Consider the following 22,624-nt stretch of genomic DNA (forward strand, 5'->3'; position numbering starts at 1 on the left):
GTGAAAGAACCAATATAGAGATATAACCCTGGTAATAATAGAGCCGACATACTGATACAGCCTTGGTAATGACAGAACCGATATAGAGGCATAGCCTTAGTAATGACAGAGCCGATATAGAGGTATAGCCCTGGTATTAATACAGCCGATATACGGATATAGCCTTGCTATTGACAGAGCCGATATAGAGGTATAGCCTTGGTAGTGATAGAGCCAGTATAGAGGTATAGCCTTGCTAATGACAGAAACGATATAGAAGTATATCCTTGCTAAAGATGAATCAAGAACGGGTTATGATAACACCACAGAGGAATTATGATAACATTTACTTGGGAAGAAGTATGATGGTAAAGTATTCCTTCCAGGAAATCCCATGCCATGTTAATTGTACCGTTTGTCATCGTTTAGAAAACGGTAAAAGCAGAACAAGTCAACTCAGTAATAATCCTTCCATCACATGCCAAGAAAATACTCACATCGTTAATTTATTCTCATATTTGTTTTACACAGAGTACTCCACTCAACCAATGATTGGTGCATATGATGACACTGAAAGTAGACAGGACAGAGAGTTAGGAAATGCACAATACTGGCTGGAATACAATGACACGTGTACGATAAACAGTGACTGACCTTTGAACAGCCGGTTGTACTTGCTCTTCTTTGGCGGAGTCCACGATGCCACCCTGGTGCAGGCTGACGATCCCCCGGAATGGTGTGATCCACTCACCTATATAACAACAGGTACGCTGTATTGTTATCTGTCTCAGTGAGTCAGTTTGGGTTTAGGCCACTTTTTGCAATATCCCTGCAATATCATGGAGGGGGACTTCAGAAATAGGTTTCATACATTATTCCTATCTGAGGAATCTAACTAGGGTATTCGGCATGACGAAAGAACACTTCAACCGATTGGCTTCAGAAGCGCCTCAAATCTGCCTCAGAATTTGATAATTTAGCTAAGGTTGGGGCATCATGTGCAGCGTTGTGCTCAATTATGGATGCGTAATCTCGCCAAGGACACGTTGAATTTGATTGCTTTTTCTTTGCTTACTTTAAACATGAAGAGAGACAAACAGTGTTGGTTTGTATTAGTGTTACTGTATCAATGACTATTAGATTGAAAATAAATTTATGCAATGGTAAAGACTCACATGGAGTGTATGTTTCAGGTTGTTGAGACCTTCATTGTTGACTGGCACTCCACCACTGTTGGCCAGGAGGACGTAGTAGTCGGACTCATGCTTCAGGATCTTGTCACCTATAGCCAGGTACAACTGTCAAATGGAAATTGTAGAACGTCATATACGAAACCTATGTCTGTACTTTTGTTGTTAAACACCGCGCCCACCAATAATTCATCTAGATGGCGGAGATCTGCAAATAATCGAATCTGAGCCAGAAACTGTGAATAAGACCATGAGCATTAATTGGGACACGATCACATTCGTCAATAAGTCAACGAGTGATGACCACCCGATGACAACGATGAGCTGCTGAAAACCGGTTCTAACCCAGATCATCACGGGTCTTATCTTTAATACTGAGACGACATAGGACAGTAGTTTTCTTAGGTATACTCTGGAACTGATGTTTCAAGATAAGCAAATTCATCTCGAATGTAGCCCAGGCTCATTGAGATACCACGGCAGATTTTAACACGATTACTCAACTCAGTCAATACACTGCCTTGACTAGCGAGAGGCAGGGAAACAAAAAGTGGCACACTTTATCGTCTTTTGGTTTGATAAGATCGGGTCGAACCCTCAAGCTTCCACTCTTTCAGCTATTGAACCAGTCGGTCGTATAACGGTTGTGAGGACTTGGTGGTGTGCACGGCACTATTATATGGTATGGACTGAGTGCTGCTGGACACTCACATCATACTGTCCAGCTGGGATTGAGGTAGGGATGTTGACCGATGTAGCAACTGTATGAACCTGGCCGGGCTGCCACAGGCGAACATCGACGTTGGACATTAGAGCACCGTAATATTTCGACCTGGGAAAATAAAAAGCGTAAATAAGGGGATGGGAAGTAGTACATCTCAAACTATTTTAGGCTGACTTTGGTGATTGACATAAATAGCGGGAACCATGAAAAAATTAATACGGATAACAACTTCATGTTTATTACACAGAAGTTGAAATAATAAAATTTTCCATCACTCTATTCGTGTGATTGTATGTTTTTGAAAGTTTCTACTGTCTTGCGTCTTCGATTATAGAGAATGCAAATATTAGTGAAAATATATCGGAACGTATACCCTGGATATTTTCGTGATATGTAACAACTTTCTTGAATTTGAGGGAGGTAAACGGAAGACTAGCAGGTAAACATTTTGCCCCGGTTCGTTTCCTGACATTAGTCAAACGCGAAGTCAATATCTGATGGGTCATTGTGACGAAAATAAAAGCGACGGAAATAGACACTTAGTCACTCAGTAATATGTTTCCATGGCCCCGTATGTTTTTTGGAACAGGACATAGCTTATAATATATAGCAAATAAGCACTCCTGCTACACAAATCTCCATTCGAGTATCTGTTATGGACAACATTATTAAAGCCTAAATTTAAACACAACTAAATGTATTTTATCAAAACAGTGAATGGTAAATTCGTTAATCATGTCCTACTCCCAAAACATCCTATTTTCTGGGACATGAAGAGAGAGTGCATGAGTGAGTATGGTTTTACGCTGCATTTTACTATATCACGGCAGGGGACGCCAGAAATTGGTTTTACATATTTTTATGGAGCCCAGGTTTAGTTTTAACCACTTGACTACCCTATCGTCCATCTGGAACATAGACTATGCCTACCTGGACGTGTCAAGCAGGACAAGGGTTACGTCCATCTGGAATACAGACTCTTCCTACCTGGACTTGTCAAGCAGGACAAGCGTGACGTCCATCTCCTTGACTGGGGCAGCGAAGCCGTCGTTTGTGACACTTAGATGGATGCAGAAATCTGCACCCGGTTGCACGTTGTCTGGAAGAGTTGACTGCAGCGCGGGAATGGGCAATAGTATAATTAGGTTAACAAAATTGATATGATATATTATTAAATATATTTCAACCTGATTTCATGTAAATAGACCTCACTTCTACAGAGAGTCTGTATAAATCAATACATCAAAGTCTGTAAATATATATAATTATTCATATAAAAGTCCAAAGACATTTTGTCCCTTTCCATGGTATTTCCCACAACATTCAACAGTACTGCAGCTGTACGATGCAGGGTGCATGCAGCGGAGTCCGAACCAGGCAGTCCGGTGTTTGACAACATGAGCTAGGATGAAATCACTATCAAATTGTGATACCAGGCCCTGGCCCATCGGCGGGACCCGTCATAAACATATGCAAAGACTTGTCAGCTGTTCACTTGAATAGATTCCGGAACACATACTCATCGTTTTGTCACTGATGCATCCAAATGAATTGAAATCTGAAGACTTGGGTGAATTTAGGTTGAAGTATTATATGTAACCGTGAACTCTTGGTGATCTTGGGCATTTTATGTGTTGAGTCACATTGATGCAATACAAACTGCCAACCCTATAGCCTCCACACTCTGGTTTTCACAGCTAACGGCTCCCGTTCTGTGACCTCTTATTACTCCCTGCTCAATAGTCATAACTCCCTCATTTGTTCTAGCTGGTGCCCAAAATCCCTTTCTCTATACCAGTCCCCAGTTCCTACTCATAAAACACATAGCACAACCCAACAGTATTTGCTGTGCCAATGTTTCATACCAAATCTCCACTTACTGATTAATTCCTACCTGAGTTAACCGTAATCTATAGCCAAGCCTTCTGTGAACTTCTTCATAGCAACCTTCTCTCTCCCAGATGGCGTACATATCCTTGTTAAAGCCTTGGTTCAGCCACGTCCAGTGGTACGTCTTCATCTCAGACAGGGCTGTTGGGCAGTGGTCCCTGGAAGTTAGATCCACTGATTTTCATTGCTGTATATTTTGACAAAAAATTGTTGCAAGACAATGTTATCGTTACATGACAAGTTTTGGTTGATACGCTATATTGTGCATTAGATTTGGGGTCACGGTTAATCTGGAAGAGTCATGAATGTTTTGATTATGATCGGCATTTCATTGAGTATTATAGGTTTATAATATTTGTTTTCGAGTTAGATTGCAATTCGTCGGTCCGCTTTTGAGGCAGACGGGCTGTAATTATCTGTAGTGGACCATGAGTCAATAATTCGTGCCTGTCATTTTTGGTTACTCGGCATGTTTCTCCTCCAACGATGAGATAACGGGACTCTGCAGCCAGATACGGCCTCTCAACACTTGCGTCATGATAGGTGCCCACGTCGTTGTCGCTGGAGAGGAAGCAGTCGTTGTGGTTGCCTATAGGAGGAATAGCAACATAGCAAGGTTATATTTACTACTAAAATGGAGCGTTCACGTTGCTGACGCAGCTCCTACATTTTCTGTTCCTAGGGCTGCTACAGCTCCTACAACGTCAGCTTTAGATCCCACAGTTCACACAAATGTGACTTATTTATTCACTTTCTGCTGTTCCAGTTATATGTAAATTATCGAATGTGGACCAGACAATCCAGTGACCACCAGTATGAGTGTCGATCAACATAGCTGGGATACGATGACACCTTCACCAAATTAGCGAGTCTAAGCACCAGATCCTACTCGTCGCCACTTACGACAAAAAAAACCCCATAGGTTACTAATTGTCATCCGAATCTTCACGGGTATGGTGTGATTTGGTACGTCATCGCTAATAAGAACATAGGAACATTTACCCTTCATTTGATATGTGACAAAAATCTTGTTTGAAACAGTTACTTTACAGACCTATCCTCGCTATGTAAGACTTAGGACTCTTGCTGACATCGGCATAAGTGATTGGCTTGGAGGTATGGAACATGGCAATCTTCTGTCCCGGATACCGCAGCTGGACCTGACTGAAATATTGTCAACACAATGTGACACAGACTTTTAAATTACATTTTTTTAAGTTGAACACTGTCTACGGTTGATATAGGAAACATCTAACGCCTAACAGGCACGCTGGGTTACCATAATAACCAGAAGAATTTGTGGTGAGCCGAGTCGAACCCATCACAAACTTTGCGGATAATATGTACACTCCCCAACACTGCAGCCTTCTGTATTATCCAGAGTGTCAGACAGGCTTGGCACTCTCCTGATCAGCACCATGAGATCAGGAGGTATCAAATCAAGGGCACCAAGAACAATGGGAAATCCACGACAGTGTACTTAAGATAAAGCGAGACATTTCAAAGGAATGTTTAGCATGCTTTTCCTGAATCTTGGCAATCACGTATTTGTCAAAAGGGACAGAAAAGTTAATGGATATTTCAGAAAATTATTATTATTACTACTGTTTTGCACAGGAAGGAAGTATGTTTGTTACATTGACTGTGGCACAGCATCCAGAAGTGCCGTGAGGACATTCTTCCTTCCTTGCCACTGTTGGGGAGAGTAGCCATAACCGGGGTAGAGGTTGAAGTTTCGATGTTCGGGGTCGCCAAAATACGTCGTGTAGTACCACTCACCTACAGCAAAATGTCAACAGAGTTTCAAGGAATTCAGCGTCCATCACTAACATTTTATGACCCGGTAACATGCAGAACTCGCGTTCACGCTCCTCACATGAATCATCTATTGGGTGTGTCAATTCCCGTCATAAACAAGATAAAACAACCTTTGACATCTGAGATGTTGTTTTTTGTTTTATATTTTTGAGGATTAAACAAGTATTTGTCTGGCCGGAGGTGGCATATAATTTCGTAGTAAGGAACCCATGGTACTTCTGTAAGGCACCAAAACGCACACGCACGCGCACAAACAGACACATGCATGCACCTCGCCATACAAGTGCAAAACGTCTTAACGAACTAAACATTGCGTTAGTACGCGATAAACTCAACCTCCTCTGAGCCGATGAACTATTCCCAAGGAGATTATATACAGTACTCACCCCAGGTACCGATAAAGCCTGCCTCTACTGAAGTAATGACACCTTCAAACTCATGGAAGATTGGCTTGAGTTGCTGGATGTGCTGCAGGATCTGATGTTCTGTGGCGTCTCCATAAGGAGCATGTGAAGTCTGTACAGTAAGGATTAAGGATTATAATTTCTAAACATTGAGAATATTCAATTCTGTCATATTGTATAATTATTATCTATATTATGTGCAAACAATGGTAATGCAATCAATTGTTAGGCATAAATATTTTGGTCAAAACTATTGGTCTACGATCACGAAATTAAATACCCTGCTTCTATTTTAAACAGTAAGTGTGATACAGATTCCTAGGTTCATTCAAATTTAACTGAATGTGTTACGGCAATAATGGGTTAAACACAATATGTCGATTACTGTTCAAGTTAGAACTCGTGTACTGCATCGATATTTTCCCATGATTTCACTGAGAGGAAAATCAAGACTGGACCAGACAATGCAACTGGGATACGATGACATATGTCAACCAGGTCAGCTAGACTAACAAGCCAGTGACCACCAACAAGAGCATCGACCAACCAAGCTGAGATAAGATGACACGTTAACCAAATTAGCAACCCTGACTAACCGATCCCGTAAGTCGCCTCTAAACAACAAGCATGGGTTACTGAAGATCAATTCTAGACCAGATCTTGAAGGGTCGTAAAGAGTAAACACCTCACTGCTGAAGCATAATTCGGGGGACCTTCTTCTCCTACGTTCAGCAGCAACTAGAGATGACTTACCTTGTGGAAAGTGTAACAGAAGCGGATAACGACTGTCATGCCAGCAGAGTGAAGATTGGTCAGATCTACTCGAACCTTGTGAAGGAAGTCAGAGCTGATGGCAGAAGTTCTAAACGTGTCCAAGATGTATGTCCGCCATACCATCGTCATACCCGTCTTCTGTCGCTCACCCTCCAGATGTGAAACCTGACGAAATATTGCGGTTTCAAACTCAAATAATGTGACAGGTATTCAGCTAAAAAAGTCAATAATTGTGAATTATACTAAGACATTGCCAGAAAAAACTGAAACACAGACATAATGTGTACATGTATGTTAAATAGAAATTTTATAATAGCACTGAATGATATACCGTCACTGTCTATATCTCCACGGTCAAATAACTCCCCAGGTGAAACTGGACAAATGTGGATTGGTTAGCAGTTCTCTTGTTGTCATATCCTCACTCTGACATACAGTGAGTTGTAACTGCATACTGTTTTAGGGCATTTTGTAGTTTTCAAAATAATATTGCACAACAAAGGGCAGTCAGAAAATCTCATCTTTGAGTGCGTTTAGTATTATGAAACCTTTTAGCAACATCACTGCAATTGGGACACCAAGCACTCACACATTGTACCCACGTAGGGAATCGAACCCGGGTCGTCAGTGTGACGAGCAAACGCTGTATCCACTAGGCTACCCCACCGCCCCTCACATCTTGTAAAAAAACCCGTCATACGTATTCTAAAGGTATCAGCTGCCAGTACTGAGTCTGAAGATTGGAAGATTTCGCTAAATTTATACCGTGAAGACAACGGTAAATTCCGCTATGCTTCAAAACCTAACATTTTATCCTCTAGAGATCTTGATTCTGCACATAACTAGGATTTAATTCTATAAATTCTCACATTTTGTATTTCTCTTCTATTTAGGGCACTAACAGTCTGAATCTTATAAATATATGAGACAGGTTCTGTTCTGAATCTATCTATCATATAAAGGGACTAGACTAGCTGATATATTCTCTGGAACATGAAACAACGTTTGAAGTTGGTTTAAATGTATCCTACTTCCTTCCTGGTAGTGATAAAGTCACACCACGCACCTCCATATAAATAAGACACACAATATATCGGTCACAAAACAACCCCTCCATAATATTGAACACCGTATCTCACAAATTCTATCTGTAGCTCCAAGTTATTAATATATCTGGCGGTTCTACCAAAGTATTAAATAATATCAGCATTGTTCTAATCCTATAGCTCTGCATAGATATTGTGTTACCCATCAGCTTTCCCGGTGACACAGTTAAGTGCGTTTGACCCATAGTCTGTTGTTAACAAGTGACTCTAGTAATCTGGGCCTAGATGTTTGAACCTCTCTTAGCGCTAAGGTAGTTGTAAATTAATGTTAATGTATGGCACTTACGACTATCTTAGCACTAAGGGAGCTTTGAAAATATAGGCCTGTTTGGGGGGACAGAGACCCGGTACTCAGCAACAGTTCAAGGTTTCTTTATGCTCAGACTCAAAACACTGTAGTGACAATGGCACACCGTAAATACCCCTGTCGACAACAAATAAAGTGCCGGCAATTTGATGTTCACTGTATATGCTCTTCTAATTTTAAATGAACGTGATGAATACCTTTGATAAAGATGCCATGGCTATTGGATTAATACTAGGTTTCATTTTATGTATCACCAAATCCTTGCATCCTTGTGAAAAGTATAGTGTAATAATGGTTTAATATTGACTCAAAAACGAAACTTATCCTAATGATAAAATGTCCGAGAAAAGGTTGTAACACACCGCCCTGAACACGAGCACGTGTATGTTTATGGTGGTTTTGGATTCTAGAATAAGTTGAATAATTCACTTGTATAGCGCCTAATTTCCAGGCTAGGCCTGCTCAACGGCGCTTTTCGGGAAGAGCAGTGGAAAACAAAACTGTTTTAGAGACTTCTTGAAGGATTGAACGGGGTTTGATGTCCACTTGGGTGGAGTTCCAGAGTCGAGGAGCACACACAGAGAAGGCATTTCACCGAGTTTAGTTGACGTTGATGGGATGGAGAGGATGCTGCTTGGTTGACGATCTGAGAGTTCTTGTGGGCTTGTACAGATTAAGAACGCCTTTGAGATACTGTGGTGAGGAGTCCACATTAAGTGTACAGAACGTGAGAAGAAGACGTTTGAATGTGACACGATTAACAGGAAGTCAGTGGACTTGCCTTAGGATGGGTGAGATGGATTCAGTTGGGCGACTGCTAGTTATTACTCACGCTGCTTTGCTCTGGATTCGTTCAAGATGCGAGAAGACAGTTGGCGTCCCAGACAAAAGGGGGTTACCATAATCTAATCTTGATGTGACAGAGGAATTCATGAGAGTTTTGCAAGTGTCCGTATCCATGTACTTGCGGATTGCCTATTTTGCCGAGATGGCAATTGCTGTACTGTCACACTTCAAGAAAAGAAATTAGTGAGTCGGGATTTACGTCGCTTTTTGCCATGTTCCAGCAATATCAATATCTGGAACACCATCACACATAGCACGCATGTTGGGATTAGTACCCGGGTCTTCGGCGTGCCGAGCGAACGCTTTAACCACTAGGCTATCTCACCGGCCCCCTGAGAACAATGAGTGAGTGCGTGAATGTTGCTCAGCTATTTTCGGCGACCAGGACAGTAACACACTTGACCTGAAACCAACTTGATTAGGATGCATATTGGATCATCAGTGATGACAGCGGTGTACATACTGTCAGCTGGCTAAATTTGGAGGCTCTGCCGAATTCCTGGTTGACAAAGCCTCGGCCTGGATTCTCGAGATGGTCTGTGCTGCTACTATAGGTGTGTCGCCTGTAAGCAGACAGTAATAGTGAGATTAGTTAAAGTATTCCAGCTTTATAATGGCGGTCTTTACATAATGGAGTGATGCATCCGGCATCAATAACATGAACATCGAACATCTGGGCATTTTGGATAAAATGACATGTATCAACCCAAACAGTGAGTCTGACACCACACGTAGATCCCGATAGTCGCCTCCTACGACAAGCATGGGTTGGTGAAGATCAACCAGATCTTCACAGGTTTGATAGTAATTACATCAGTCATTGTGTAATTGTGTGAGGTAATGTCTTCCGGAGCCATGGTTGGGAATGTCCTCTAACGTGAACATTTTAGTGTGAGTGAGTGAATGAGTTTAGTATTGCGCTGCACTCAGCAATATTCAAGCTATATGGCGCCGACAATCCAGTGATCAACATCATAAGCATCCATCTGCGCATTTGGGAACCAATGACATGTGTCAACCAAGTCCGCGATTCTGATCACCCGATCCCGTTAGTCGCCTCTTACGACAAACATAGTCGCCTTGCTGAAGGCCTAATCTACCCCGGACCTTCAGGGGTCATTTTAGTGTGAATTTTCTAATTACTTAATTGCTTAAATAATGGTATGCAACTCACTTTTATATAACCGTCTGTGCCATTTATAAATATTTGCGCTCCATAACATGAATTCATTAAAACACCAAACATGCATTAAACAGCAAACAAAACAAACATGTATAATATATGTGTAGTGAAAATTTGAATGTATGTATATCAAATATAAAAATCCAAATTCACTCACCCAGTTTAATATGTGTATGTACGTGCGTGCTTGCGTGCGTGCGTGCGTGCGTGTGCACGTGCGTACGTGTGTCTATGTGTATGTATGTATGTATGCACCACTTTTCTTTTGATAGGGATATGTGAATTATTTCATGATTCACCCCACGCATTATGACAGATATTGTTTAGGTGTAGCATTATAAAGTAAATGTATTTAAGTACCGTTATGAAAAATATATGCCAGGTGTAGATAATATCATTGATTGAGGCTGTTCGTAAGGTTCATCACGTGTTCTAATACACACATGACAAAAGACAGATAATACACATACCGTCCAGTTGTGCTGGAGCAAGAAGTACATGCTGATTCTCCTGCAAAATCGACATCATGTAACAGGTCATGCCAATGATACCTTCCCACACCACACAACCGACAGCTGCCCGTGCCAGATACTGACATTTTGTATCATTGTTACACTGTACATTGTCACAGGTACTCCGTTTATATACCATTCAATAAAAAGTATGGGATATTCCATTTTGCGAGTGTGTGAGTGAGTGAGTTTAGTTTTACGCCGCACTTAGCAATATTCCAGCTATATGGCGACGGTCTGTAAATAATCGAGTCTGGACCAGACAATCCAGTGATCAACAACATGAGCATCGATAGGGCAATTGGGAACCGATGACATGTGTCGGCCTGACCACCCGATCCCGTTAGTCGCCCCTTACGACAAGCATAGTCGCTTTTTATCGCAAGCATGGGTTACTGAAGGGCCTATTCTACCCCCGGAACCTTCACGGGTCCCATTTTGCGAGCATTCCACTAGCCAGTGCCAATGCATATGAGAAAAAGTGATATCTATCCACACAAATGAAACATTTGCAAAGGAATGGAATAAAGTGTCACATGTACATTTTCCCATAATGTTTCTTCATCAACTGTTTCCTCGTTGGCTTATCAATCTCGTAAATCCAATCTCCCCTACTTTTTAATGGTATATACTTAACATAATGTTACTGATTTACCTGTAGACACATAATAATGTTTATGACCTTGTTGGTAAGAATTAATTAAGGCAATTAATCAACAAGATGCAGCAAACGCGTTACTGTTTACTTGTCTATCTGGGTTCCGATCCACGAAAGAGTTCGTAACATTACGACCTGTTGTAGTTCAATAGTTTATCAAAGTGTTATCAGTGTCGTTGCGATACGAACGCAATGTGGATCGGGGCCCTGAGCATTTATCATAGTGTCATTTCTAGCTGAAGAAGTAGAGTTAGACTTACCATGGTGCCACAGCAGTGCCACCGTCAGTGAAAGAACTGCCCATCCAGACATATTCAAGGTTTCAAGAACAATGACTTGTGCCGTGTGAAGCACCAGGTGCGAGGTTCTCAGCTCAAGGTCATGATCGTTATCTGTGTGCTCTTTTGCTCTTTAATCGTTACCCTTGCAGATCTGAGTGGAAAACCATACAAAAAACATTCCACCATTCTGGGTGCTAAAGTAAAAAGGTTCAAACATTTTTTGGTCATTATTTGCATAAAGATGCATACCCTCAAGTGTATAATGCTTTGCTAATATGTCTGCAAAACATCAGTTATTCAAATTCAATTAGATTTACTTGTCATCATGGTAGCCTTGTGATTAAAGTGTTCGATAACAATGGGATATTGGTAAAAGTGGCTTAAAACCACAGGCCCTCGTCATTCACCAATGGGTTAGATGCTACCCTGTAATTGAATAGTACATTTCCTTGGTGCATTCATGCCAAATATAAACTTATGGGTATTTCGGCAAGACATCGTCACTAGCAATCTATTCTGCATTATGTGTTGTGAAAACGTATTGGGCCGCCTGGTCAGGCTCGGATACTCGGTTGATATCTTATCACCATCCACGGCATTATTTGGTGTTCGTAATATCAATCACTAAATCGTCGGCCTCAGACTATAGCACGACGATGAACAATGAAATAGATATAACAAACAAAAGTAAATAATTTCAAACCATGTGCTGTATGTAAAAAAAGTGCATTATCCAACTGCCAACTTTCACCACAAATTGGCTTCACACAATGTACCCATGTGGGAAATGGAAGCGTCACCACAAAGTGTACCTCACCGTCACCGGGTTTCTGAAAAAATATGAAGCATCCTTGTTTCGTCACGCAACGTGACTGTGGGTGTAGTCTCATTTGAACGCACGTTCTCAGAGTAAGGAATCTACAAAATGGACAATTGGTAGTCAAGAATACTACAACTTGGAGTATCCCTCTTACAAGTATAAACTGTCGGACATCATATTCTCATAACATGTGATTTGCTGTTACCTTAATGCAGTTCTCTGGGACCGTATAATCCTGCAGCTTTATATTTTTTCATATAAATCGATCGCCTTCTTAACTGCTAGTATTTTTGTACTCCACATTTTCTGTTCGGCCCAGCAGTGTGTAATTAAAGCGAAGCGAACGTACAATCTTCGATCCCCATTCACCATGGCCCTGGTGCACAAGTATATTCATTGTTTTTTACCACATGATTAAACTTGCTGTGTACAATGTACAACACAATATTTGACTTAATATGAAACGTATATATTACGTCGTGATGAACTCCGTGTTGTAGGTGTGATTTTAATGCAGCCACATAGCTGGAATATTGCTGCGTGAGGCGTAAAACGAAACTTACTCGCTCTGATTTTAACATGACGTGTGTGTGCGTGTGCCTGTGTGAGAGGTGTGTGTGTGTGCGGGCGGGCGTGTGTGTGTGTGAGTGAGAGAAGATGGTGTGTGAGAAAAAAGTTTGTATGTGTGTGTGCATGTGCGTGTTCGAGAGATGAGTGCGTGTACGTGTTTGTGTGTGCGTGCACGCGTTCATGTGTGTGTTCCTATCCGAGATTCGAATCCACACTCTCAGACCTAATCGCCAGAATCGAAAGTCAGCGATCCAAGGAGCTAAGCCATTGTATATTCTTGGCCAGTTTACGCTTGGCAGAGTGGTGCACAAAGTATGTAATCCAGACTACCAGTTGTCGCATTCCTGTTTTTGCGGAAGCGCAGAATGGTGATGTAAGATAACAAATTGTCTGCACATTTCGTATTTGACATCAGTGGGAAATATTTTATCAACATTTCCATTGTTTCTTGAAAGTAGGCTATTATGACAATAGACATTCATAGCTCGACCCGTGAAGATCTCGGAGTAGAATAGACCTACAGCAACCCATGCTTGCCATAAAAGGCGACTATGCTTGCCATAAGAGGCGACTAACGAGATCGGGTGGTCAGGCTCGCTGACTTGGTTGACCTGTTATCGTATCCCAACGGCGTAGAACAAATTATCTGGTCCAGACTCGATTATTTACAGATCACCACTATATAGGTGGAATATCAGAAAAGAGGTACAACAAGACCACAGCCAACAGAAAAAAATGGAAAACTCCTAATACAGAAAAAAACAACAAAACAAAATGAAACAAACAAGCCTAAAACGTATTGTGTCCGAAACCTGCTTTATATAAATCTACCAGTCAAATGTTACAAAGACATTCCAGTTAAACAGTGTCTTCTCATTTCTCTACTTGACAATATTTTCTGTTTGACAGCTATCCTTCAATATAATGGGAGGAGAGTGTGATGGCAGCTGTATTGAAAACCGTAAATGCTGTATAGCGGTAGGTGTGACGTCAGCTGTATTGATTAGTGTAAATGGTGTACAGCGGGGCGTGTCCCGCCACGTGTATCTAAAAAGACCACGTTGCGTAAGCACTACAGTTTTGATGTCACGTGACATGTATCATGTTTGGTACGTGTTTACACAATGGTTCACCTAACGTCTCGTGGGTTGGGTCACTTATACAGTATGGTTCAAAATTATTGAGAATAGCTAAAGCATTTCATATTATTAAACGAGAACAAATCAGATAAAATTGAATGTATTGTGAAAGTGAACTGACCTTTTCATGTTGTGTAGGTAACAATTTAATATTTTATCAAGTCTCCTTGAGCTTCACGGCACAGTCTAAGACGGGTAGGCATACTTCCTATCAGAGAGGTTAGTGTCTCGTGAGTTATGCTGTCCCACTATCGGACCACTTCTCTCTTCATGTCTTCAATTTTTGTCAACCCCTTTTGATTCACACATTCCTTCATCATCCCCCAAATGTTCTCAATGGGATTTAAGTCAGGACTATATGCAGGAAATGGTAATGCAGTCACATTTTTCTCCTGAAACCACTGCTTGGCATGTTTTGCGGTGTGTTTAGGATCATTATCTTGCTGCAAAATCCAGTCATTTCCATAAAACACATGTGCACTTGGAAGCAGAAAATTATCTTATATGTTAGTGTAGCGTTGACTTGTCAGATTTCCCTCAAACACACACAGCGGGGTCGTTCCTAATAAGGATATCCCTCCCCATACATGAAACTTTGGGCTGTATTTAGGTCGTCGATACAACGGTGCTGACGCAGACTTTGTCAATATGTTCACATTATTGGGATATACCCATGTTGAGCTTTCATCAGTAAAAATCACATTTTCCCAGTCAAAGTTTTCATATGCCAAACACCACTCAACACGCCTGTCTTTATGTTCTTGTTTCATGAGAGGAGAAGGAATTCCAGTCTTTTTCTCCCATCTAAGATCAATCAAATTTCTTCTAACTGTAGATTTTGATACAACTGTTGATCCCCTATCTATCATTTCATACCTGATGTTGGAGATGCTTGCCCTTTGCTTTTTAGTCGCTAAAATTCCCAGCCGGACGCGATCTGAGAAGTCCAATTTTCTGGGTCTCCCTGCTCCTTTCTGGTGCCCAAAATCCTTTCCCTCTTTAAAAGTCTTCCTAATCCTATACACAGTAGAAAGAGGAGTTCCTGTTCTCCCTACCAATGTATTTACATCATCAATTCCTTGATTACACAACTCAAAAATCAACCTTCTTTTATCTTCAGCAGACATTGTTGACAGTACTGAGGAAAATGACGTCTGCTACAAATTCAGGGGAGGTAACTCTAATTGTACTATACTCAGTAGGCCAAGATGAGTTACCTCCCTTATACCATTACTTAGTTTTAAGTATCAGTGAATCAGTTGAGGTGTTAGGATAGCTCAAAGTAAGAAGAAAAATTCTCAATAATTATGAACCAGACTATATTATATATATAATGCATGGCATTCAAATGTTCAAATAAGAAACGCTTGGGTTTTTTACAACTTTCTATACTGAAAGTTAAATGTTTAACATGCATACCACAGCCTGAGAACAATGGCTACATGGGCTCCAATCTCCTGCGCAAGGCAAATTTGAGCCAATCACTACCCTTAACATGTCTACCGCTTTACATGCATTGTATGCGTATAGAAGGAAAGAAAATATCACTTGTGTACCTGTACATGCCGTTATTTATCATGTCTTATTCAGGTAAACAGATACTAACAGATACGATATTGACACTGCACAAGGAGCTACTTTATTGGCTGGGCATACGCCAATCAAGTACCTCGGATAACAATACACAGTAAACACAGAGTGTACTCTGTTCTCACTTCAGACAAGATACACAGTTAAACACATAAATTCCAACAACTATAAAATTTTAATTTACTTCCTGAAACAAGGCCCGCAGCTTATGCCCCACTTGCATTGCAGTCACCTCAACCGTTCTTTCCTCTTGATCACATATATATAGAACGTAGACAAGGTGTGTTCAGTTTTCAGGTGTAAGGACATTACACTACCCTTGTAACTCGAAGGGGCCATTAATTTTAGGTGGTATCAGTTTGTTGATTATAAACATGTTCGTCACATGCAGTCTATAGTTATATATTTGTAACATATAAATCCTGCCTGAAGAAAGTGATTATATTGCGTTCATACAGGCTTGTGACGCTGCATTATATTTGGGTAGAGGTCATATGTATATCTACAGCATGATATAAAGCAGTAGGCTGAGTTGGGCCACCTACTTCCTGGTGTATTTCACTTCCGGGTCTGTGTTGCAATAAAAGCCGTTTTGTCCGGAACCCCTCCTTGTAACCAATTGCTTACATGTGTACGACGTCGCATTTAATACGACACGGGCCCAAAATAACGACACTGAAAACCAACCTGCTTGGAAAAACGCTCACCAAGTTGGAAAGACCCTGCTGCAGATCAGCAATTACCAAACCTTCGATCTATTAACAGGGGAAAATGTGGATAAGAAAAAAAGTTTATTTTTGACCACGGCGGAATTCGCAGTTTCATATAACAATATAAATTCGTGTGTGTGTGTGTGTGTGTGTGTGTGTGTGTGAGTGAGAGAGAGAGAGAGAGGGGGGGGGGGGGGGTTGCGGGGTACCTAAATGTACACATTAACACAGCATTACACATGCGTGCACAGACAGACAGACATATCCAATCACACAATAGCTCCTACAGTCAAGTATTTTGATGCAATATGGTTTTATGGAGTGAGTGAGTGCGTGAGTGAGTGAGTGAGTGAAACGCCACCACCTACCCATGGTGAATGAATTAATGTGCCCGTCAATACGTCTTGTAGCTAGAACTGGTTAACCCCAACAATGCATACACATATGATAATGCACAGTGTACAGGAACACATTTCTTTACTTGAACTGACGCTTTTCTTACTTGAACTGAAGCTTTTCTTACTTGAACTGAAGCTTGAACTGAAGCTTTTCTCACTTGAACTGAAGCTTTTCTCACTTGAACTGAAGCTTTTCTGAGGATCTGGATTCATGGATATGATTCAGGTACATGCAGATATTGTATTTTGTCACTCAGTGTCATGTATGAAATCACGCTCCAACCAGCTACCAAGGCGCACGTGTCCAAGAATGGTACCAATTGTTCAAGCCACGTTTCACGTATGACATACATATATCTCATAATAAGGTAATGGCAGTATAGCTCAAATATTGCCCACGTGGCTGAGATACTGTCGATGTGACAATGAATCTTTACTTACTCACTCCCTCGTGTATGGTTTAGTACTATTTATATACCGCTACTTATTTTAGAAACATTCGAACCCATCGATCATTTGAACTTGCTTTTATGCCATTGCACCCAAGACCTGGCACTGATTATATAATCACGTGATATTAATGCCAACGTAAGGGCGGTGGGGTAGCCTAGTGGTTAAAGCGTTCGCTTGTCACGTCGAAGAGTTGGTCTCGATCCCTCACGTGGGTACAATCTATGTAGCTCAATCATGGTGTCCCCCGCCGTTATAATTATATTGCTGGAATGTTGCTAAACGCGGCGTAAAATCAAATTCATTCACTTCAATGCCAACATCATGTGAATACGGCCACAGTCACTGAAATGACCCTCGGTGCTTAGACCGAGCCTAGTTCAACTTCAAATCGCCCCAAACAGAATTTATAGTGCTCTGTGTTGATGTATATGTGTCAGAAATAGGTTCTAATTTTTGCAAGCCAATCCGATTAGCCATGTCTGAAACTTAACAGCCCACAAAATAATTCAGTAGTCCCAAGTTAAATGGGACATGAATATGGACATGGGTTTAATCATTATGCTGTTAATATGATGGACATTTTTATCAGAAATTAATCTTAGGTGGTTTTAAAGTGCATTATAACTTAACCCGTCGGAGAGAGTGATATATTTATAAAATGACTCCATGAAAATTCACTAGCCAGTGAAAGTGACTGTGCAGATTTTTTGGCAGAGTGAAGTTTTAGTAGACACGGGCTGCCGGGCCAGTGTCTATTTTGCACACTGGTCTAATATCTGTCTACAAACAAACGCCCCAAAACAAACCTTTACCTGTCAACAGTGGGGCTTTGTGGATTCCCTGAATATCGACAGAAAAAAGCAACAATAAAACGAACTTACACGGTCACATTAAGATGACTATATTTACCCACGTGTAGCTTCTCGTTTCAATATGTTTGTGTATGAGGATCATATAAAATGGAGTCAACGGTCAAGTTTTCACTTTTGCCCCTATAGCCTGTATGTTTATATTTCGGAGACGAATAAGCGTGACGTTTAGTCAGCATTCTGTGTACAACTGCAACGTCGACAAGGAAGTAAACCCCGGTACAACGAGACGATCTGTCATAAAGTTTTTTCTTAAGATAAAACCATTCGTTGGCAACGACAGTTGTCTCCCTTCCTGTGATCTGTAAACTCTTTAAAGTGCGAATACGAATACATTACATGTTGTAATTCAATTAACATGGACAGTATGCAGTTAACTAGTTCTTTCTTAGACATATCCTCGAGTGTGCGCAAAATTATATTATATGAATTATAAGTGTATGACGAGGTTTACAAAAAGGAGGGCTAAAAGTGGCTCCACTTTTTCCTTCACAACGAGTTTCTGCACGTTCTTTTATGTGAAATGCTGTATGAACTACCACACAAATATGCTTTACCGCATCTCCATTGGTAATTTACTATGTGATTCAAGTTTTATAGTTCTTCCGCCCTATAGTGCGTCTTCCCTCTACATCTGTCACAACTTATTCAGGTCGATTGACTGTCAGTTACTTCCCTTGGAAGACAGGGGGCGTTGTTTCCGAGCATGGCGGACGAAGTTTATTCTTCCTGTTTGGTTAAATTTGTTTATTGACACTTTAGTACGGATATTTTTGGTAAGTGAAACCAGTCATAGCAATTCTTAGACATTCTGCTTCGTGGCAATTGGCGTGAATTCATCATATCTTTTTTCCTTCAATCTTTTGTCTGTAAAAATTACAGAAATATTCGCAGAATTTGACCGGTCGCATTTAATTATTTGTGTGTCAGAGTGAGCTGGCGTGATTAATCACACTTATTTGGGGGATGACGAGGATAAGAGAGCACATCGTTGAATTGACAGTTGGGTTAATTTGCCCTAGTCTATCGTATCTGAATACTTATGGTTACCAGTCTGACATGTTGCCCACGAAATCCGTGAGATCAACGAGAAAGAAGTGATCAACAGTATGATGATCAATATTAGAACTTTTAAGACCGCATGATATTTTGACAGGATGTTTAGTTAAATACGTAGACATTTTGCAAACATTCTATTTACTAACTGTACCGTTCTAAAGTAGTACTCATGCAAGCATGTCCAGCATGCAGTTATTAAAGGTTATATCTATCATTTTGATCTATTATCCTTGTATTGTGGACATGGTGTTGGTTTGTTTTGACAGTTATGAAACATTTGGAGCTATTCTTATCAAATGGACAATTATGGTTCATTTCACTTACGTATGATTCCGTATTAAACATAACTTTATCTTAATTTCAAGTATTCACAATGTCTTTCACACAACATGTCTTGTTATATATATATACTAATATTTTTTTTATTTCACCTAATATATATTTTTATTTCACAAAACGCTAAAGTCTAATATATATTTATTTATTTCACAAAACACTTAAGTCATCATATCAATGTTCATCCTTCACATTTTAAATGGTGACGTTTTCGCTATAACATTCGCAACTGTTTTCGCCAAGGGGAGGTTCCATTATGTCCAAATGGTGCCATTTTGCTGTGGTGACGGTTTAGCCTGAACCAGGTAGTGGCCAGTTATCGCCGTGTACCTATTATCGCCAACCTGGCTGTAACGCTTGCGCAGTTAGCTTAACTTGTACCTCTGCAGTATTTCACACATTGACACATCATAAAAATGATAGGATACAAGAGTTTGGATTACTGTAAGTATTTTACGTTGTAGACGTTACAAATATGAATCCCTGGGAAGAAGAGACCCAGACACGTCAGGGTATGTCACGTGAATTTCATTAATGATGAGAATTGAATGAAAATCATCCAGGTTGTGTTTTGAATCTATGACTTGACAATTCAGTCCATAAAAAGTGCAGATTTTAGTTTGTCTGAACATACCCGTAATGCCAACGTTGAATCACTTAACTTTGAATTGACCCAAATTTCCATCTCCCATTTTATGAACTCGACAGATACCATGCAGACGATACTGACAAAATGTAACCATCAATTTTCACCTTTTTCTTTTCGTTTTTCCCTGAGAAAACAAACATTGCCAAAATTGCAAAAAACTAAAAAAGTTCACCCCTGTGGTGACATCTCCGTTTTCCTGTCAGCTTATATCAGCATCCGTCAACATCCACAATGAGAGTGAGTTTTGGTTTTATGATTCCTTTTTTTCAAAGAAATTCCAATTATGAAATTTCTTCAATATGTCAAGGTTTGAAACGCGATAGTTTTATTACCAAGTTTATGTCAAATTAGATGACTAACAAAAATTCAGAAATGGCAATAACTGGTCTTGTTACTTGTTGGGAAAGCACAATGTAACCTACCATGCTTCATGTTGACCAAGTTTCGAAGAAACCCAATCGGCAACTGTAAACAAGCAGAAAACATCGGTGAATAGCTGATATATAATCAAGACAAATTTTATTCCATTATGTGAAGAAAGAATGGAGCAAATCGTTAAAAAACGCTTAAAAATGGCGATAAGTGGTCGCTAGCCAGTATAGCCATATAGACAACTGCAGTTACACTATTTATCATGTGAATATTTAAGTGTTTATTTTTTGGTTATTGTATGGTCTAGAATATGTCAGATGTATGTCAATTTTGTCGGTGTAACCACAAATAATCATGATCATGAATAATGTGCACCAACTATATCTTTACTGAGCATGCTGAGTGTATGTTTCTACACATTAAATCCTAGGATACTGACCCAGATATGATTATGATATCATGCAATCTTATGAAAATAGCAGTAAATGCAGTGTTGTAATTAGTAACAAATGTTTAAATTATTGTCAGCTGCCAACTGTTGCAAACAAAGTGTCATAAACTAATCAACACATCGTAACCATGTTAACACTATATATCCTGATATGCTATCAGCTGACTGGTTTTCGTTCGCCCAAATAGTGGGATTACATCAACACTAACCACACCCCCAAAGCCTGAATGTGTCTGTCAACTGTTAGGAAGGTTTTACCAACAGACAGTCTGACTTTGGCCAGCACCAAATTGCATTTCTTGTATGTATATGTAATGTATGTTTATTCACATGAATTAGTTGTAGAACTACACTTTTTTTAATTCTCTCAAAATTTACATACATATAGGCCAGATGACTATGTGTTTTTACATATTTGCACCTGATATGGAGAGAGATATTTATCTGCTCTCAGGAAATCAGAATTCTATGTAGTTTTGATCAAGTGGCCTTTTAATGCTTTTAAGACAATAGTTAATGATTAAAATCTTGAACATGCTAAAACAGTTCTGGATTGTTATCCCCAAGAACCTAAATTGAAATGGGTGTGAAATTGCATGCATGATCATCTGTGTTTGTCCTGAGAAAATGTTATTCTTAAATATGTCAAGATAGGATCAAACAAGTATATACACAATTTGAAGAATTTATGATTCTTAGGTAGTGGTGTTCCAGTGATTAATAATGATTGAAAGGAGAATTAAAAATAATCATCTATTTGAAAAAAAACATATTTTTGATTTTATCAGATTTTTGTTATTGTTTAACACACTTGAATGAAGTAAACTAGCATTAGCGAATATTCATTAACAAACATGCCTTCAACAGCCTAAACCTATGTCACATGCGTGCATTGTCTTTATAGTTTTGTATTCATCACTATGGTAAAAGTAACTGAACAGTGAAGACTGTCTATGAATAAATTTTACTTCTATTGTGAACCCAATGAGGTATACTGATAAATAGTTGTAACATTATTTAGAAAAATAATGGGGCAGAAATCCTTAGAATTGTTGATTATAATAAAAATATATACATGTCGATCATAATCAATAATCGTTCACCACATGTCATCGATAATTGATAGTGGATTTGGTTTCCGATTGCCAACACTATTCTGAGCTATTACCAACAGGCACCAATGATAAAGATGGTCATTGATTTTACTGTATTACTCTATACCATGTATACTGAACAAAACTCTGCCACCATTTTCCTCACAGACATTTTCTGACTGTAGCATGATTTAAGAAATAAACTTCCTCTTTGCATAACAAGGTTCTGGTTACTGCAATATGGCCAGTAGCCATGGTAACCCACTTATGTTCAGCAGTAATGTTACATGTAGAAAAGAATATAGTCAAGCACAACCAGTCATAACCTTGAGATGTATATTAGCCTCCTTCTGATTGTATCTGAATTGATGACAGGATTTGTATGTCAGGATTCTGTGAATAAGGTGATGTACATCAAAAAAATGTTTCCTTTGCCACAGTG

General features: G+C 39.8%; 2 protein-coding genes across 2 annotated transcripts in view; one reads left to right on the forward strand and one right to left on the reverse strand.

The window, feature by feature from the left end:
• Nucleotides 1–151: 151 nt before the first annotated feature.
• Nucleotides 152–11,755, reverse strand: LOC137278361 (uncharacterized). Its single transcript, XM_067810651.1, has 14 exons — nucleotides 11,652–11,755; nucleotides 10,692–10,731; nucleotides 9,502–9,601; nucleotides 6,759–6,944; nucleotides 5,988–6,117; nucleotides 5,421–5,562; nucleotides 4,838–4,947; nucleotides 4,231–4,372; nucleotides 3,788–3,941; nucleotides 2,881–3,005; nucleotides 1,881–2,001; nucleotides 1,155–1,277; nucleotides 634–730; nucleotides 152–549 (listed from the first exon to the last, which is right to left on the reverse strand). Exons 1-14 carry the CDS (start codon nucleotides 11,701–11,703, stop codon nucleotides 521–523), a joined length of 1,551 nt encoding a protein of 516 aa, XP_067666752.1. The 5' UTR covers nucleotides 11,704–11,755; the 3' UTR covers nucleotides 152–520.
• A 7,147-nt stretch (nucleotides 11,756–18,902) lies between these two features.
• LOC137278366 (tyrosine-protein kinase CSK-like) overlaps nucleotides 18,903–22,624 on the forward strand; it is a 34,289-nt gene continuing 30,567 nt past the window's right edge. Inside the window, exon 1 of the mRNA XM_067810655.1 lies at nucleotides 18,903–18,997. The gene's annotated coding sequence lies outside the window, so the exon portion shown is untranslated. The remainder of the gene's footprint in view (nucleotides 18,998–22,624) is intronic.

This window comes from Haliotis asinina, chromosome 3, assembly GCF_037392515.1.
Source record: "Haliotis asinina isolate JCU_RB_2024 chromosome 3, JCU_Hal_asi_v2, whole genome shotgun sequence".
In the NCBI taxonomy this organism is placed as follows: Eukaryota; Metazoa; Mollusca; class Gastropoda; order Lepetellida; family Haliotidae; genus Haliotis; species Haliotis asinina.

Excerpts from the sequence above, each read along its gene's own strand:
- LOC137278361 (XM_067810651.1), bottom strand. The coding sequence starts at position 11,703 with ATGTCTGGATGGGCAGTTCTTTCACTGACGGTGGCACTGCTGTGGCAC. Across the intron at positions 5,563-5,987 it reads AGGCTTTATCGGTACCTGGG|GTGAGTGGTACTACACGACG; the intron begins GTGAGTACTGTA and ends ATTTTGCTGTAG. Across the intron at positions 731-1,154 it reads ACCTGAAACATACACTCCAT|GTGAGTGGATCACACCATTC; the intron begins GTGAGTCTTTAC and ends GTTGTTATATAG.